At 38.8% G+C, this 19,813-nt stretch overlaps 1 protein-coding gene across 2 annotated transcripts in view; it reads right to left on the bottom strand.

The window, feature by feature from the left end:
- Positions 1-19,813, bottom strand: part of RNF115 (ring finger protein 115) — a 66,048-nt gene that overhangs the window by 2,177 nt on the left and 44,058 nt on the right. The window contains exons 5-8 of one of the 2 annotated variants that reach the window (XR_014299287.1): positions 5,285-5,356; positions 4,023-4,095; positions 852-3,089; positions 46-644 (exon numbers count right to left, since the gene is read on the bottom strand). Coding sequence is in view for 1 of the 2 variants with exons in the window: in XM_082685141.1 (XP_082541267.1) it covers positions 46-161; positions 2,996-3,089; positions 4,023-4,095; positions 5,285-5,356 (355 nt within the window). In the remaining variant the exon portion in view is untranslated. The remainder of the gene's footprint in view (positions 1-45; positions 645-851; positions 3,090-4,022; positions 4,096-5,284; positions 5,357-19,813) is intronic. The other variant, XM_082685141.1, reaches the window with a different exon arrangement.

A 19,813-nucleotide genomic window follows, 5' to 3' on the forward strand; every position in this document is an offset into this window, starting at 1 on the left:
ACTGGCAGAGACGGCCCATCACATACGACAGCTGTCTATACTCACCAGTTCTAACCATGGTACAATACAACTGCTGTGGAAGAAGTGGTTGCAGGGTAACTGTCGAACTTCCTCTTCAACTGTGTAATCTTCTTTGCACACTGGACACTCTAAACCCATATCTGTTGGAGGAGGAAATGCATTCTAAAGTAAGTGAGCAAAAGGAAAGAAGAAAAAACTAGCCCAGTCTTTAACCAAAGGAATGCATAAAGAAAAAATACAAAGTGCATCCGAGCCACTGGAGAAGGTAGGAAGCAGGAATTTTATTTCAAAATGCGGGAGGACATGATAGTAGACAGGGACATGAATGGGCTTAGGTAAGGACTGCATAGAAATTATTAAGGTCTACTTTTCAAAGTCAAGACTTGGAAAAAAATATCCCCAGGCTTAGATTATTTGCTAAGTGAAAAAGGAAAAACATCTTCCCAGACGTGTGACAGACTTCTAGCAGTTTCTACTTAGTATAAGTGACTCAAGTGTCTACTTAGGAAAAAAAAGGGGCCTCTTAGTCAGTATCTCAAGCCACTTTTACCCTGCTATTTTCCACACTCTGCATCCTCTTTCAGGGTGGTTGTCCTAAAGCCTCTGTACAAGTTAATTAAAAGCTATACCAGGGGGCGCCTGGGTGGCTCAGTGGGTTAAGCCGCTGCCTTCGGCTCAGGTCATGATCTCAGGGTCCTGGGATCGAGTCCCGTATCGGGCTCTCTGCTCAGCGGGGAGCCTGCTTCCTCCTCTCTCTATCTCTCTGCCTACTTGTGATCTCTCTCTGTCAAATAAATAAATAAAATCTTTAAAAAAAAAAAAAAAAAAGCTATACCAGGAGGTGGTGCTGCAGAATTGCAAAGCCCAAGGAAAGCTCAGGTTCCAAGTCCAGAGACAAGAAACACTTTGTGAGGAACAGCCGCAAACTAAATTGGGAGTACCAGGCAGCGAAGTCAGAGTTTCCCAAGTCTGGCTAACAATACCAGATAGTCTCTCTCTCCAGTGGCCAGGGTGTGCGACGTGCCCATAGCAGCAATCAAGGATCTGGAGTGAGACTACCACTTAATAGATTTACTCCTCCCTCTCCACTATTCCCTAACACCTTCACCTCAATTCTAGCTATTATTTCTTAATGTCTGGTCTATTGGAACAATCCCCCAGGTAGTATCCTCGACCCTAGCTTTCAACCCTCCAAATTTTCCTAAGCTTTGCAACCAGCTACTTTTCCCTAATACTAGCTTCACAGCAATCCCCAACTCATCTTTACTTGAATTCCCAGCTGATAACTCAAAATCAACATGTTTAAAATTAAAAATATCACATCACTTCCATAACCCAACTGGGGCCTGCTCACAATTCCCCCACCCCTGCCAGATGGCAGCACCAGCTCTGTGGTTCCCAAGCTGCAAAACCTTCTGTACTCTTTGTTTGACCTTCTTCCCTTCTTTATCCTATTATGCAATCAGTGAGGAAAGCCTTTCTTCAAAACGATCCTGAGTCTACCCCTCCCTGTCTGTCAGCACTGCCACCATTAGCTGCACCCCCAACATGTGGCAGCAGCCCCTTAAATCCCTGCTTCTGCCTTCTTTGTCTTCCAATCTATTTGAGATACCACCTCTAAACTAATCATCTCTAAAGACTACCTAAAGTTCTTCAATCCTCCACTTGGGGAGCTATGAAACCTGCCTCCTATCTAAAATATCCAGCCCTAACTACTCTGCCAGTTTCAAGGTCCACACAAACTGGCCCCTAACCAGTCACGCTTCCCACTAACCCCAAACCAGATTCTATTTCAGGGCTAATAAGGTGACTCTCCTTATACCTGATTGAGACACTATGTCCATGTTGACATTCTCACATTGGTTCATATTTTTCCTTGAGCAAAATGACCCTTCTAAGATGGCCCATCCTGTCTTCAAAATCTTCTCTAACTTAATCTGGAATTTGTGGGGAAAGAACTGCTTAGTTCAATATAATGTTCCTTGTCACTAAATTCCTTCAGTGCTTAAAAATAATATCTGTGTCTAAAGTACCTAATTGTATCAGGCAAGTAAATAGGAAACAAATTCCCAGCCTCCCATTTTTTCTCTTTCTCTGTATCATCTGCTCAATACTATTTTTTATACTGTTTTCTAATAGTTCAGTTGAGTCTTGGTTTCCTTGCTAAGCTCTTCAAGAAATCAAGGCTTATCTTGTACCTCTTTTGTCTCCTCCATGGCACCTAGAAAAAGGAGATGGCGGCTGCTGAGGAAATACTGGCTCATAAAAGAAATTCTCAGCCTTCAACATTTGTAGACCCTTCTCCTGGGCCCCAGGAAATCTACATACCAAGGTCAAAATGACTCCACAAAACATCAAAGCATGGGCTCTACTTCTATCCTGAGCACACACTGTACACCTGCTTATTAAAAAATAGTAATAATAACCAAAAAGGAACATTCCAAAGGTAAAAACAAAAAACTCCCTTGTTCCCATAAGATTAAAGTCATACAGATTTGCATGTACTAAAAACGTAAGATAAAGTCTGTAACTTTCTGAACTGTCCTTTATCATAATGATTTCCAACTATATTAAAAATGGGTGTCTGGCTGGCTCAGTCAGTACAGTATGCAACTCCTGATCTTAGGGTCATGAGTTCAAGCCCCACACTGGGCATGGAGCCTACCTCAAAACAAACAAACATACATAACCCTTCACCAAATGGTCTATCCCTGGAGCTCCCTCTTCTCTATTAAAAACTGTGCAACATCAGCAACTGTCCTAACTTAGCCTTCTTTCTCTTTATAATTTAAAAAAAGGTTTGTCCAATTCTGCATCAACATGACTAACCCTAATGAAAGGCAGACATCTTAAATATATGACACCCAGGCAGGAATTTTAGGAGTGCTATAGCTTCACCTGAAGATCCTTAGTATAGGAAGATGCTGGAATTTTGAATCAGAAGTTGACAGAGTAAGTATAGAACTGAACCTACCAACTTGTTCCTGAGTTACTGTCACTGTTGGAAGAGATGTGATCTTTTCCTTGTCAGCTGGGGGAGGCCCTGTGTTCTCCAGTTGTCCCAAAAGCTACAAAAAAGGAAAAAGAAAAAGAAGAAGTGGCAGAGATTATCCCCGGAGAGGGAGCTCCTCCAACTGAGAATAAACAGTACATATGTAAGAAATGTTAGTTGCTCTTATTTCTGCAAGGCTCTGAGAGGCTTGGGTTTCCTCTTTCCTTCTTCCAGAACACTCACAATTCCTTTACAATTTCAGAGTGACAATAGTGTAAGTCTAAAGATAAAACTGTCATTGCAAGGTCCGCCTCTGGGCATAAAGCAACTTCAGAGGCAGCATAAAGATTGTGATGTCAGGAATAAAACTATAACTGAACAAAAAGTAATACTTAACTGCTCTAAAACTTTCATTCTGCTGGAAGAAAAAAAAGGGTGGGAGTATGGAAAGTAGCATAAAGTAAGCCAAGAAATAGGTAAATTACTACTTATGAGAAGATTTGGATATAAATGACATGCTTTCTATCCTCAGCAATCCATAAGGGAAATGAAAACCCAATTAAATTAAAATAAACATAAATAAGTGGGAGCAATTATACATGGCATGAGAATACCTTTTTCTCTGCTTCCTTCCCCTACTTTGCTCCAACTAGCAGAAACCCCTGCTTCAACATGTGAGGAGACCCTCCTCTTTTGTGAAGCACTTGTTTATAAAAAACTCATAGGACTGAACAAGAGGCCAAAAATACAAAATACTGTTTGTTATAGAAGTCTTTTCTTCCTATGGAGGTAAAGCCATCTTCCAAAAAGTACCTAGCACCTAGAAGGTACATGGGTGCTAAACTAAACCCATAAACCATTTATTCCTTCTGTAAAATGGAAACCCATAAGCTCAAAATACTAGGGAAAGCAGAGTGACTGCCATTTCAGAAAGTAGCAGAAGGAAAGCAGGAAGCCTGTGGAACCATGAGACACACTGAACAGACACCCTCAAAAGGCAGCTCCTCACCTGGGTTACAATGGCATCAAGCCCTGTCTGACCCCAGGCATAGTCCCCAGGGTTGGAGTGCAGCATCCCGCTCCTACACAGGAGATGAGACAGACAGCATTAGATGGAGTGACCAGTCTCTGTCTTACACCACAGAAAATACTGGCAGATCCTGCTCTCCCTCTGAGCTGGAAAGTCACTAGTTCTCTAAAATCAAGAGGCAAAGAATTTCTCAATATTTAAAGGTCAAACAGATTATCCGGAAGTAGTCTCTTATTCTCTTAAGTAAGGAATTTTTATTTAACCGAATAGAACATAAAATGTGAAGCTACCTAAAATACCACATGACACACCAAAGCAAAAAGTGTGACTCATTGCCTACTGGCTAAGAAAAGTTTGTCTTCTCTGTGCCCACTTACAGTAAACATAAATGGAGCTGCTTTTTAAAGAGAGTTTTCCCTTTGTGATTGGCCAAAATCTATAGCAGACTTCCTTCATTCAAAGAAGCTGCCCGTGGTCCTTGACAATGTGGAGCTTTCAAGTCGAGTAACAGCCACAGCAGTCTCTCTGAATCACAACTTAGAGCAATTACAAAAGGAACTTGGCAGCACCTCTTTCTGGAGCTGCCTGTGCACTACCCTGGATGACAGATGCCCAGACTCTTTGGCTGGAACACGTTAAAAGAAATGAGCAGCTGGAAAATAGGGTAACTGTGTGGAAGGACTGAGGTCCTCTGAGCAAAGGAGCCTTCTGGGGCAGAGACAGAAGGGGCACGTAATTGTCCAGACAAGAGGAAATTCCATCTTAACCCCTATCGTACTTAAGTGTCACTCTGATACTGAACTACAGCCTTTGTTTCTTCTGACAAACCTTATTACTTTGAGAATAGAAAGTTAAGCAACATGTTCTTAATTACAGAAATTCTTAAGGAATAAAATCTTCCCATATGAGCTAGAAAAGAAACCTGCAAAGTCCAGATACCAGGCCTGGTGGGACTGTCTCATTCCCCTCTCAACACAACTCTCAGGCCAGAATATGAACCAAAACCGACACATCCAGTGCCTGGACATCCTGGGGGACCAGGATGGCCCTCAGGAGACTGAAAAATAAGAAAAAGTTCTGATTTAAGTTTGGGCTCAGCAAATAAAGGCAATCTAACAGTATGCCAATCATATCTTTATATACTCACCTGTGCAGCTCTTGCTCTCTCTCACAATGGTATGGATACCTAAAACGCTGCTGCTACTCCAGCAAAGTAAGGCACAGGGCATTTAGTTACTTACCAGGAAAAAGGATGTGAGGATCCAGGAATTGCAGAATTTGCAAAGAATCCTGTAAAGATCTGTTGTATTATTCTGTTGAAGGAAAAAACAGGTAGGTGAGACAACAGACTAATGAAAGTATTCTACAGATATCAATGGCTGACCAATCATCGACTACTTCTCCAAATCATGATGGGTTTTCACTGACCATTATATAGCAGATAACACCAGAAATCAGTCTCCTAACTGGTAAAGTGGTAAAGGGCTATTCTGCTATTATGGCTCTTGATGAGCTCTATCATCTTATGTATTAATAGATTTTTTTGTGAATTAGGCTTGAAAGGGACTGATTACATGGTGTAGTTTTCAAATGATGTTCCTTGGATCCCTGACAGCGAGGCTGAAAGGGATGCTAAATCAGTGGGATCTGGGCCCATCCTGTAACAACAGTAGTTCCATTTTTAAATGTTTTTACACACTGGGTTTCTGTGTAAGGTATTATTCAAAAAGCCCTGTAAAAAAATTTTTTTTATAATAATCCCACTTTACCAACATTTATCAACATGCTATATCAGCCCTCAAAAGGTGTTTCAATTGCCTATAACACAAACAAACTCAAACATACACACACCTGAATCTTGTCATTCTGAACACTAAGGATGGCATACTTACCCAGTCCTTTATATTAGGTAGTTGATCTTTGTTACCCAAAGCAATAGTGGGCAAAAGACAGACAAGAAATCTTTCTCCTAAATCTCTTGTTTTGTGAACGATATGCACTTTTTTCGTCCAGCTTTACTGAGACATAACTGACATGTTACATAATTTTAACCCCCTCGTTCCCACTTTATTAGGCCAATTGATATAACAATGACAGTAGCCAATATTAGACTCTCTCTATTCCTAAAGCTAACTAGACTACGTATTTTAAAATATGTCCACACCAAAAAAATGTACACAATTGTTTTATGATCCTCCTATGAGTGTAGGCTGGACTTAGTGACTTCTTATTTTTTATTAAGGTAAAATTCACATGAACATTGTATTAGTTTCAGGTGTACAATATAATCATTTGATGTTCTTATATATTATAAATGACCACCAGAAGATGACTAGTTAACATGCATCACCAAACATAGTTACAAAATTTTTTTCTTGTGATTACAACTTTTAAGATCTACGTTCTTAACAACTTGTAAATACGTAATATATTAACTATAATACTTTAGTTACTTGTTACTATAATGAAGTATAATAATTTTATGGTTTCGATTTGCATTTCCCTGATGATATAGTCACTATGCTATACATTACATCCCCACTACTTATTCTATACCTAGAAATTTGTACCTCTGGTCCCCTTCTATTTTGTTCACATCCTACCCCCTACCTCTGGCAACCACCAATCTATTCTCTTTATCAATAAGCTTTTTTTAAAATTATGACTCCACATATAAGTGAGATCATAAGATACTTGTCCTTCTCCGTCTGACATATTTCACTTATCCCAACAGCCTCAAGGTCCATCCATGTTGTTGCAAATGGCAAGATTTCTTTCTTTCTTTTCTTTTTTTGGCCATGTAATATTCCAGTGTGTGTCTGTGTGTTGGTGTATATTTATACAAGTCACAGTTTCTTTATCCATTATCCATCAATGGACACTTAGGTTGGCTCCATGTTCTGGCTATTATAAATAATACTGAAACGAACATATAAGGATACATTAAGGTTTTTGTCTTTAGATAAATACCCAGAAGGAGAATTGCTGGATCATATGGTAGCTCTATTTTTATTTCTTTAAGAACCTCCATACTAGGGGCGCCTGGATGGCTCAGGTCATGATCCCAGGGGCCTGGGATCGAGTCCCGCACGGGGCTCTCTGCTCAGCAGGGAGCCTGCTTCTCCTCATCTCTCTCTCTGTCAAATAAATAAATAAAATCTTAAAAAAAAAAAAAAAAAAAAAAAAAAGAACCTCCATACTAGAGGCGCCTGGGTGGCTCAGTGGGTTAAAGCCTCTGCCTTCAGCTCAGGTCATGATCTCAGGGTCCTGGGATTAAGTCCCGCATCGGGCTTTCTGCTCAGCAGGGAGCCTGCTTCCCTCTCTCTCTCCTGCCTGCTTCTCTATCTACTTGTGATTTCTCTCTGTCAAATAAAAAAAAAAAAACAAAAAAAAAACTTAAAAAAAAAATTATCTGCAACTCTTAACACCTTATATCCAATCTGCCACCAAATACTATTATGCCCACTATCAACTATATGTAGAATTCAAACATTTCTCAGTACCCTCAACCAAGCCACTGGCATCTCTAGCTTCAATTAATGCAACAGCCTATTAAATGGTCTCTCTGCTTCTGCCCTTGCCCCTGTACTCCTTGCAGCCCCCCATTCTATTCTCAAAATAGCAGTAAGAATGATCATTTTAAGACTGAAGTGAGACTATGTCATTTCTCTGCCCTAAACCTTCCATTGGGTTTCTACTGCAATCAGACCAAAAACCCTAGTCTACCATGCTCTGCATTATCTAATACTCTCTTCCCCATCACCACACCCAACCACCTTCTCTGTGACTTTATCTCCTACTATTCCCCCTCACTTACTCTGCTCTAACTGGCCTCTTCTTTTTTTTTTTTTTTTTAAGATTTTATTTATTTATTTGACAGAGAGCAATCACAAGTAGGTAGAGAGGCAGGCAGAGGGGGCAGGGGGCGGTGGGAGAAGCAGGCTCCCTGCTGAACAGAGAGCCAGATGTGGGGCTCAATCCCAGAACCCTGGGATCATGATCTGAGCAGAAGGCAGAGGCTTAATCCACTGAGCCACTCAGGCGCCCCTGACTGGCCTCTTCTTGTCGGCACATTCCTAGCTCATTTCCTCACTACATTTATGTCTATTCAAATGTCTTCTCAGTAAGGCCTTAGCTGACTATACTTTTTGAAACTTTACTTCTCCCACACTCCCTACTCTGCCTTTTTTCCCCATAGCGTTTACTACTGCTTAACAGCCTACTGATTTAACTTATTTTGCTTGTCTGACTTTCCCCTTATTAAGCTCCACAAGGGCAATCAACTTTTGACTGTTTCATTCACTACTGTATAGTTAATACATGGAATAATACCTGGCAAAGTAATATACAAAATGTTTGTTGAGTTAATTAAAAGACCCAAAGATAGGGCCCAGAAATACAGTGAAAGACCTATCTAATCTATTAAGATAAAAAAGGGGGATGAAGGGTGCCTGGGTGGCTCAGTGGGTTAAGCCGCTGCCTTCGGCTCAGGTCATGATCTCGGGGTCCTGGGATCGAGTCCCGCATCGGGCTCTCTGCTCAGCAGGGAGCCTGCTTCCCTCTCTCTCTCTCTCTCTCTGCCTGCCTCTCCATCTACTTGTGATTTCTCTCTGTCAAATAAGTAAATAAATACAAATCTTTAAAAAAAAGGGGGGGGATGATAATGTAGGTACAGTATGATTTCCATTTCAATTATATAGATGTAGGTGTAATATTTAAAAAGTTCCACAAGATTATGCATCAGGGTATAACTGGGTAATGCTGCCTTTTTAATACAAAAAACAAACAAATGAAAAACCCCTAATATATTTAAATAACCAAAAAAGTCAATTCTCAAAATATAAACAGTGATCAGTGGTCAGAACACTATGGTCTCAGAATCTCCTTCAGGGGAAAATACTTTTAAGGAAGCACACCTTAGTAGTAACCTACCCTACAAAGTGATTCAGAGACAGCCAATCAAAAAACCAGGCTAAAATGTAACAGTAAAAAACAAATGTTAAAGGAGTATAACAAACTAAAATAAAGACAGGTCTTAATGTAGTAAGTGCAAAGTAATGAGTAACCTCTATGAAGTCTGGAAAGTATGACTGTGTTAGTGTTGATCTAACAGAGACAAGGAATAAGCACTGACAAATATAAATATTTCGCCATCCTAAAAAAAATTCTTTAGGGTAAAATATCAGTAATTCCTTAGACTTGTCACAACCTGAATGAAATTTCTCCTAAAGACTGTGCAATCTCCTTTGTTTATTTTATACACACCAAGCAACCATGACTGCTTTTGATTTTTTTTTTTTAAGATTTTATTTATTTATGTGACAGAGAGGTCACCAGTAGACCGAGAGGCAGGCAGGGAGAGAGAGAGATAGGGAGAAGCAGGCTCCCTGCTGAGCAGAGAGCCTGATGCAGGGCTCAATCCCAGGACCCTGAGATCATGACCTGAGCTGAAGGCAGAGGCTGAATCCACTGAGCTACCCAGGTGCCCCGCTTTTGATTTCTTGTTATCTGGGAAATTCAAAGACAGCATTATGCTAACAAGCAGAAATGAGTTTTCCAGTCACTGAAACAGAATACCCGCAGCTGCAAATTAATAAATTAGTCTTCTGGCACAGGTCAAATTCATTTAAGGTTAGATAGGATGAGCTAGTCTACTCAGGACCCAATTGCACCTGGATAAACATCATTTGAAAGCTGCAGATTAGAGGACATACTTTAGACACTCTCACAAGTATTTGCAAAATGAATTAACAATGTGAGACTTACCTATCCTTACATTTGCAAAGAGGTTTCACTCATGTCATTGAAAAAGAAAACAGATCTCACTTCAGAGTAACTCCTTAAACTGGTGTAAGGAACACATTAATAATCCCATGAAGGCTAATTAATCTCTGACATATGATTTTTTTAAATGACAAAGTACTCTGTCTACAGTGGAATCCGTGGACTGAACAGGAGGAGCCTGCAATGTAGCCGATGGAAACCACCAGTTGAAAACCTGATGAGCAGAATAAAACATTATACTCCTTCTCAAATCAACAGAACAAACTATCCCATTAGGAAGAAGCCAAGCTAAAATCTAACCAAAAAGAAATCTATAAAATATGCAATTGTAATGTACTTTCCAAACACTGGGTGAGGGAATGCCTGGGTGGCTCAGTTGGTTAAGGGTCTGACTTCAGCTCAGGTCATGATCCCAGGGTCCTGGGATGGAGTCCTGCACCAGGCTCCTTGCTCAGTGGGGAGTCTGCTTCTTCCTCTGCCTGCCACTTCTCCTGCTTGTGTTCTCACTCTCTCTCACAAATAAATAAATAAAATCTTAAAAAACAACAACAAAAAACCACTGGGCGACATACAATGACAACTAATGTAAAGGAGTAACAATCATGTAGAAGAAAAAGGGTAGACCTGCTAAGCAGGAGCAATAACATGACCAAAACAGGCATGTTGTGTTCCATTCACATGAAGGAAAGGAAAAAAGAAAGTGAACTAAAAGTACTACTTCCTATCATATTGGTATGTGTGCTTTGGAGCTTGTCTGGAGGTTCTAGAAGGGGATCGCAGCTACTTGTATATCCTTGACCAAAGAAGGGTCCTCCTCTATGGGGAGAAAGTCCTCCTCTTCGAGTGCACCAGCTTGGGGAAGGACGCACACGGAGCAATGAGGGAGGAAGGAGACACCAGCCTAGCCAGCCAGATCGGCTAAATCAACCCTGGCATCAATGGGGTGACAGATCGCAGAGAGATAGCCCTCTCATACGGGTATGTGTGCTTTGGAAGGAAAGTTTCTGAGAAAGTTAGAGAAATGCCTTTTTTTTTTTTTTTAATTGGGAAGTCTATATGATACTATTAGATTTGTTTAAAGTACTTTTTAAACAAACAAAAAAAAGATTATTTTTTAAACATACATAATCCTACCAAATACAAATATCATCACTTGTATAATATCCTGGCTGCAATATTTAACTGGTATTATAATCTCAGGCAGTTTACCTAACCACTCTGTGCCTCAGTTTCTACTGTAAAATGGAGATTCACAGTAACTTCTCCATAGGATTATGGAGAAGATTAAACAAATTACTATCCGTAATGCACTCAGACTAGGGCCAGGCACAAACTCCTAGCTATAATTACCACTAATGCATATATTCCATATACCTCTTAGGAACATAATTATAATTATCCATTCATTCAACACAAATATATTTAGTATCCACTATAAAACAGACACTATTCTAGAAGCTGGCAATAGAAATGAATACACCACCACCCTGGAGCATTAAACCCAGAAGTAACTTCAAAAGTTGTAACAGATCTGGTCCCTCAAAAGATGCCAGATGGAGACAGAATTATAGTTAATTTTTATCAAACCTTTAAGGAATAGATAATTCCTATGTTACTTAAACTATTCCTAAGCATAAAATAAAACAGCAAGATTTCCCAGTTCATTTTATCAAACTAACATAATCCTGATACCAAAATGTGATAAAGACAACACAAAAAAATTACAAGTCCCCTTATGAACAGATGCAAAAACAAACAAACAAAAAGATTAGGAATAAATCAACTCCAATAATGTATTAAAGAGATTAATGCTTCTTGACAAAGTAGTTTTTGTTCAGTGCTTGCAGTGTGGCTTCAATATTAGAAAATCTATTAGTTGGAGCGCCTGTGTGGCTCAGTTAGTTAAGCATCTGCCTTCAGCTCAGGTCATGATTCCAGAGGATATCTGGCGTTCCCTGCCCAGTGGGGAGTCCTGCTTCTTCCTCCCCCTGTCGCATCTCCTGCTTGTGTTCTCTCTCTCTATGTCACATAAATAAAATCTTTTTTTAAAAAGTGACCTTAAAAAAAAAGAAAATTTGTTAGTTAATAAAATTCATTAACTGCTTAAAGGAGAAAACTATAAAATCATTCGGACAGGACTACAAAGGGCATATGATAAAATCACTACTCATTCCTAAGGGGCCTAGGTGGCTCAGTGTGTTGGGCCTTCAGTTCAGGTCATGATCTCAGGGGCCTGGGATTGAGGCCCGAGTTGGGCTCTCAGCTCAGTGGGGAGGCTGCTTCCCACCCTTTCTCTGCCTGCCTGTGACCTCTCTCTCTCAAATAAATAAAATCTTAAAAAAAAAAAAATCACTACTCATTCCTAATTAAAAGCCCCTAATAAATTAGGAATAAAGTAAACCTTTCTTAATCTGACAGTGTGTATCTGAGGAACCAGAGGTAAACATGCTTAACACAGAAACATGCATTCCCACTCAAGTCAGAAAGAAGACAAAGATGCCTACTATTAAACAACTTTGTTGTGATAATACAGTCAATGTAAGAGATAAAAAATAATGAGGCATAAACAGGGAAAAAAACACAATTATCTGTAGATGATACAACTGCTAAGCTAGGAAACTCGAGGGAATAACGGGAAAACCTATTTGAGCTAATAAGAGAATTCAATTAAATAGCAAGGGGATGGGTGACAAAGAACTTTACAGCAATAATCAGTTAAAAAGGCAAATTAAACTATAAAACTTTTTGCTGAATAACCTCACGAAGGAACCAAATAAATTGAGACATGAGCTGTGGACTTAGATGAGAAGTTCCAATATTATAAAAAGTGACAAATGCCCCCAAGTTAATAAATAAATCCGATGCATCAGCCTTGGTGGTATAGTGGTAAGCATAGCTGCCTTCCCATGCATATCCAATCCAAATCCCAATGGGATAAGAGAGAGGGCACAGACTAACAAATTTCATCTAAAATCCACGTGGAAGGGTAAAAAGCATCAGGGCATTTTTGAGGAAGGACAATAATGAACTGGACTTCACCAAAACTAAATCAGTTTATATATATAATAATTATTAATATATATTTATATATATCATCTATATATATTATTAATATAAACATATATTTATATATTATTTATATAAATAATATTATATATAATATATATTATTTCTATATAATATATTATAATAATATAAATTATTATAATATAATATATAGAAATAATATATTATCTATAACATATATAAATATATATCTCTCTATTTATATTCTATATAAAGATATATTATATATATTTATAGATATATAAATGCATATATATAAAGATATATATTTCAGGTCAGATGGATGATTCAATGATTTACACTGCAAACAACTAGATACTCAGATGGGGGGGGGTGAGTCCTTAACTTAGAAAAATTCACAGAAATAATACCTGCACCCACTAGAAGTGTGGGCACAAAACCCAAGCTGAACCAGGTGCCCTTTCTGAGAGTCAAAAGAGGGATATACCCTCTGGGATGAATGCTCTAATGTTCTTGAAAACTTGGAGCTACCACCAGCCACCTTTCATTTTAAACAGGGAGAGCTATCCAATAATGATGCCAATACAAGAAAGCACAGAAGAGAGAGACAGAGAAAGGGAGACAGACAGCTTAAGATAACACAGTGACTGGGTGGCTCAGTGGGTTAAACCTCTGCCTTCAGCTCAGGTCATGATCTCAGGGTCCTGGGATCGAGCCCCGTGTCAGGCTCTCTGCTCAGCAGGGAGCCTGCTTCCCCCACCGCCCCCCTGCCTCTGCCTCCCTCTCTGCCTACTTGTGATCTCTCTCTCTGTCAAATAAATAAATAAAAATATTTAAAAAAAAAAAAAAAAGATAACACAGTGACTGATCACTGAGAACTATTCTAAGGACTTCTAATTGACACCAGGAATTCTCAATACTGCCCTTCCATGGTGATTTAGAAATCCAAGGAGACAGTTTTGCTAGTTACAATGAATGGGGAGGTACCATTTATATTTAGTAAATAGGGACCTTGCAAGTGCCAGTAACCTTCCAAGAAATAGGAGGATAGTCATGCCCAGCAGTGTTCTCCAACACGCACAACCTTTGAATGTCCTGTGTGAACATTCACTTGGAGGAAAACTCTATAATTTACTGAGCCCAAACTCAACTCCATTCTATGTATAAAGTATTTCCTACTTGGTTTTAAAATATACTGAATTTTCCAGGAATACAACTACTGTGAAAAATCAAGGAAAAATTACATGCCCCCTCCCCCCAAAATTTTCCCAAGCATTCTTCACTATTTTAGAAAATCTTAACATTAGAGCAATGGTGCTTGTGGTAGATGAGAGAGAACTCAGTAATATAACACTCTCCTGTCAATGCATTTCAAAAGCACCATAGAGACCAAGACAATTTTATTAACCAGGTTAATCAGGATTTTTTTCATTTGTTTCAAGAGAAGCCTATTGCAACAGGTTTATTCAATTCTCCTAAAAATACTGACATTCTTTTAAACTTTTCTTCTTTCAGCAGCAGCAGCTACAAAAATGAAGTACTCAATTAAAATTTTAAAAAGTGGGCTCTAGTCAACTTTCATTATTTTCCTGCATATGATCATGACAAAAGGTTAGGATATCCTTCTCCCATCCTACACATTGCAAGCAGAATACAATTTTAAAGTTTGCCCTTGCCGAACTCCAAAAAAACAAAAACTCGTAAAGACAAAAAAAACCACACCTCTTGACAGTAAACCTGCGGAATGCCCCATCACCCCCAAAAAAGCTGTAGATTTCAGCTCATGCACCAACAAATGCACAGGGCTAGTTTCTGTACCCCTCTTTTTTAAAGAGTTTTACAATTATACCACACAGCATTTTAAACACTAACATATTACTTCCTAAAGATGATAATCAAAGATAAAAGTATCTATCTTATTAGAAACAAGAAAGACCATCACTTATAGTCTTCAGACATTACTGCACTTCACCTTTTATAACATGCAATACATTCATGAAACAATCTTCAGACAACTAGTTTTAACAAAGAAGACTTTCACTGGGTATTTACCCCTAAGATACTGATGTAGTGAAAAGGGTCACCTGTACCCCAATGTTCATAGCAGCAATGGCCATAGCTGCCAAAGTGTGGAAAGAACCAAGATGCCCTTCAACGAAAGAATGGATAAAGAAAATATGGTCCATATATACAATGGGAGTATTATGCCTCCCTCAGAAAGGATGAACACCCAACTTATGCATCAACATGGACGGGACCAGAGGAGATGATGCTGTGTGAAATAAGTCAAGCAGAGAGAGTCAATTATCATATGGTTTTGCTTATTTGTGGAGCATAAGGAGTAACACAGAGGACATGGGGAGATGGAGAGGAGAAGTGAGTTGGGGGAAATTGCGGGGGAGAAGAACCATGGGAGACTGTGGACTCTGAGAAACAAACTGAGGATTTTGGAGGGGAGGGGGTGGGGGGTTGGGGGAGACTGGTGGTGGGTATTAAGGAAAGCACAGATTACATGGAGCACTGGGTGTGGTGCATAAACAATGAATGCTGGAACACTGAAAAGAAATAAAATGGAAAAAAGTTAAATAAAGCACTTGTTTTGGAGATGGAAAAAAAATAACAAAGTAGTAGTGGTATATACAATTTGTCTACTTTTGTTTGTTTTTGGTATATATATAGCTTCTATGACCCACACTAACACACACACACATACACACACATATATGTGCATGTGTATATATATAATTCTGGGGAAAATAAATATCGAAAAACATTTGAATCTCAAAAATAAAAAAAGACTTTTAAAAATCTGTTATTTGTATGTATTGTGAAATGATCACAATAAATCCAGTTCACATCCATCACCATGTTAAAAACTTCTAAGATCTAATTGCTAAGGTCTCTTAGTAATTTCTAAATATGCAATACAGTATTAACTATAGCCACTCTACTATACATTATATCCCCAACTTCTTTATTTTATAGCTGGAAATTTGTATCTTTTGACCCCTACCCCCTTTTCACCCATTTTGCTCACCTCTCACACCCCACTTCACAAATCTGTTCCCCTGGCAACCATAAATCTGTTCTCTGCATCTACAAGCTTGGTTTGGGGATTTGGATTTTTTTTTTAGATTCCACATGTAAGTGAGATCATATATTTGTGTTTTTCTGTTTGACTTACTTCATTTACCATAATGTCCTCAAGGTCCATCCACACTGTTACAAATGGCAAGATTTTATTCTTTTTTTTAGGGCTGAATAATATTCTATTATGTATCTATACCATGTTTTCTTTATCCATTCATCTATAGATAAGACACTCAGGTGGTTACATCTTAGCTATTAAAAATAATGCTGCAATAAACAGGTGGGGATGTACATATATCTTTCCAAATTAAGTCTCTTCATTTTTATCGGATTAATATTCAGAAATGGACCTGCTGGATCATATTTGATCTTTCTTGAGGAATCTCCATACTGTCTTCCATACTGGCTGCACCAAATTACATTCCCACCAACAGTACACAAGGGTTCCTTCCCTTTTCTCTACATCCTTAACAATATTAGTTATTTTCTGTCTTTTTGATAACAGACATTCTAACAGATGTGAGGTGACATCTCTCTGTGATTGTGATTTGTCACAAACTTAGGATGGTGAAACTGAGCCCCACGTTGGGCTCAACACTTAGCACAGAAGTCTGCTTGGGTTTCTCTCTCCCTTTCCCTTCTACCCTCCAAACCCCCGTCTCCTCTCTCAAATAAATAAATAAATAAAATTTTAAAACTTTAGATTATAATAATAATTATAGAATGAGAAAAAAACCAACAAGAGTTAAAAGACTTTCTCCCTCTACCCTTCACCCCACTTTCATAATCTCTCATTCTCTCTCTAAATAAATTTTTAAAAAGTTAAGGGCTCCTGGGTGGCTCAGTTGGCTAAGCGACTGCCTTCAACACAGGTCAAGATCCTGGAGTCCTGGGATGGAGTCCTGCATCGGGCTCCCTGCTCAGCAGGGAGTCTGCTTCTCTCTCTGACCCTCCCCTTCTTATGCTCTCTTTCTCATTCTCTCTCTCAAATAAATGAATAAAATCTTAAAAAAAAATCAAAATCTTCAGAAGACTGCTAAAACATTATTTATGTAAAATAAACATTAACCCGGGGCGCCTGGGTGGCTCAGTGGGTTAAGCCGCTGCCTTCGGCTCAGGTCATGATCTCAGGGTCCTGGGATCGAGTCCCGCATCGGGCTCTCTGCTCAGCAGGGAGCCTGCTTCCCTCTCTCTCACTGCCTGCCTCTCCATCTACTTGTGATTTCTCTCTGTCAAATAAATAAATAAAATTATTTAAATAAATAAATAAATAAATAAATAAACATTAACCCTATGCTACAATTAATTTGAAGTAATGTGTTATTTTTTTCTATTAGCTAAAGTAGCTAATAAAATATCTCATTAGCAGACATTGGCTGACTGACTCCAAATCCATTCTGAACACCCTTCTCCTTTGCCACCTCCAACTACAAAGGATTCAAAAGCTAAATTCATGCTTGCCCAGCTTTCTTTATAGCTGGGGATAGGGAAAATGTGACATAGTGCCAAGTGAGTGGAATTTTCTTGGCAAGGACTATAGAGTTGGGAGTGGGGCAATGGAAAAGATTTTCCTTTTCTGAAAAAAAAGGGGGGGGACAAAAAAGCTGATGCTATCCTTTTTCCCTTTCTTCTTTCCTGAAGCTCTAAGGCAGTAAGCATGAGAGAAAGACCAAGAGAACCACAAAGATTCAACCCTAACATGGTTAAGATAAAGAAATATCCTACTGCCACCCAGCTATAGACATCTCCCTAGATGTAAGGAAAAAAACCTCTTGTTAAGTTATCATTAAGTCAGGTTATATGTTACTCAGGTAATATGATTATCAAAAAGAACACATGAGAAAAGGAAGCTTATATCCTTCTCCCACTCTGCTATTAGTTAAAGGGACAATGTAGTAACGGAGCAGACCACAATTTCCAATGGAATAAAGTGGCAAAGCAATCAAGGAGGACTGAATCAAGCTAATGTGTTCACACTGATTATTTTATTAATCTGGCAAGGAATTTCTGAGCAAAAGATATTAAAATTTGACCCCCGCCTTCTTTAGCTATTCATGGCCGAGCTCCAGGGCTCTGTAAGAAGAGTGTATATAGCCCAGTACCTGAAAAATTCTAAGCATTTGATTAAGTGCTAGTTACCTTCTCTTCTCAGATTGTGAACAAAATACAAGGCTGCCAAAGGACATACATACTGTGTTTTTTAAGCATTCATACACTACAAAGAACAAATTAGAATAATTCTCCTCATTCCTATGTAGCAACTAAAAAATTCTTCTTGGAAGAATTTTATTTCCTTTATAGGGACCCCCAGCAGAAATTGTGTTCATCTCGTAGGCCAGAAATTACCAGCTAATAATCAGAGAAACACAAGCTGATCACTTTACTTTTACACCTCAACTATCTTATTAATTGAAGGGCTGTGAATGAGGGTTACTGCCTAAAATGCTTAGATAAATTACTCTGGTCATATTGGGATTATGAGCATCAAAATGAATAATGATTAAAATAAAATCTATGAGTCCACACTAACATAAGTAAGTAGATTGATAAGAAAGGGCAAGGAGAAGAAAAAAGCTCATTTACAAAAGATTGATATTTGTAGAAGGAATCACAGAAATAGAAAAATCATTATTTTATAGCCATTATGGTAATAATTCAGGCAAGAATCATCAATAGATGTTAGTATCATTAGGTAAAAAAACTATTTAAGGAACCAGATATTCATTTAATATCCAAGTATCGCCACAGATTATTTATTAATTACAGAGAAGAAAGTGTACCCTTATAAGAAAAATTTGGCAGACAAGGCCTTAAACAAATGGTCAGACTTAACATTACCCACAAGCTGACATGTGCCCCCTCTGTTGTGATACACGGAGAAGGATACATCACTTATCTAATACTCTTGCCCAGATATTTAATCTGAATGAAGAAACAATCAGACAAATTCAAATTAGTGGACAGCTTTAAAAAACAAAAACAAAAACAAAATTAGACTTAACTTAAAACTAAGGAATGTCATGTGTTTTCCCCAAACGCCCAGCCACCAGCTAGCCCTACCACCAGACATGTACACAAATAAGCCTAAAGATGATTTCAGCCCTCAGGCTTTATGTGTTGTAGCTGTGGTTCCAGACATCACACAGCACAGAGAAACTACCTCCTACCCTATCTGAATTCCTGACTCGAAGAACTGTGAGCAATAATACATGATTTTACTTTTTTTTAAAGATTTTATTTCTTTATTTGTCAGAGAGAGGGAGAGCACAAGTTGGGGGGAGAGGCAGGAGAGGGAGAAGTAGGTTCCCTGATGAGCAGGGATCCTAATGTGGTACTCGATCCCAGGACGCTTAACCAACCGAGCCACCCAGGCACCCCGATTATTACTCTTTCAAGTAACCAAGTTTTAGGATAACTTGTTATGTGACAACAGATAACTAATATATACTCTATTAAGCCAGAATTTCAATATTCCTCAGCAGTACCTACCTCACAGTATTTTGGGGAACATTAAATGGGCTAATGGATGTCAAGCCTGACATAGTACAATAGTACTATGTAGTACTATTACTATGTAATGCTATGTAGTACATAGTATTGATAACTTCAACTGGTATAGTCAGAACTATGGTAGGAGGGACATCTGGATTGCTCAGTTGGTTGAGCATCTGACCTTCAGCTAGGGTCATGATCCCAGGGTCCTGGGATCGAGTCCCACACTGGGTTCCTTGTTCAGCAGAGCCTGCTTCTCCCTCTGCCTGCTGCTCCCTCCGCTTGTGCTCTCTCTCAATTAAATAAAATCTTTAAAAATAATAATAACAAAAATGAAAAATAAAATAAAAATAAAAAGAACTAGGGCAGGGGAGTGC

Source organism: Mustela nivalis (assembly GCF_964662115.1).
Source record: "Mustela nivalis genome assembly, chromosome: 10".
Taxonomy (NCBI): domain Eukaryota; kingdom Metazoa; phylum Chordata; class Mammalia; order Carnivora; family Mustelidae; genus Mustela; species Mustela nivalis.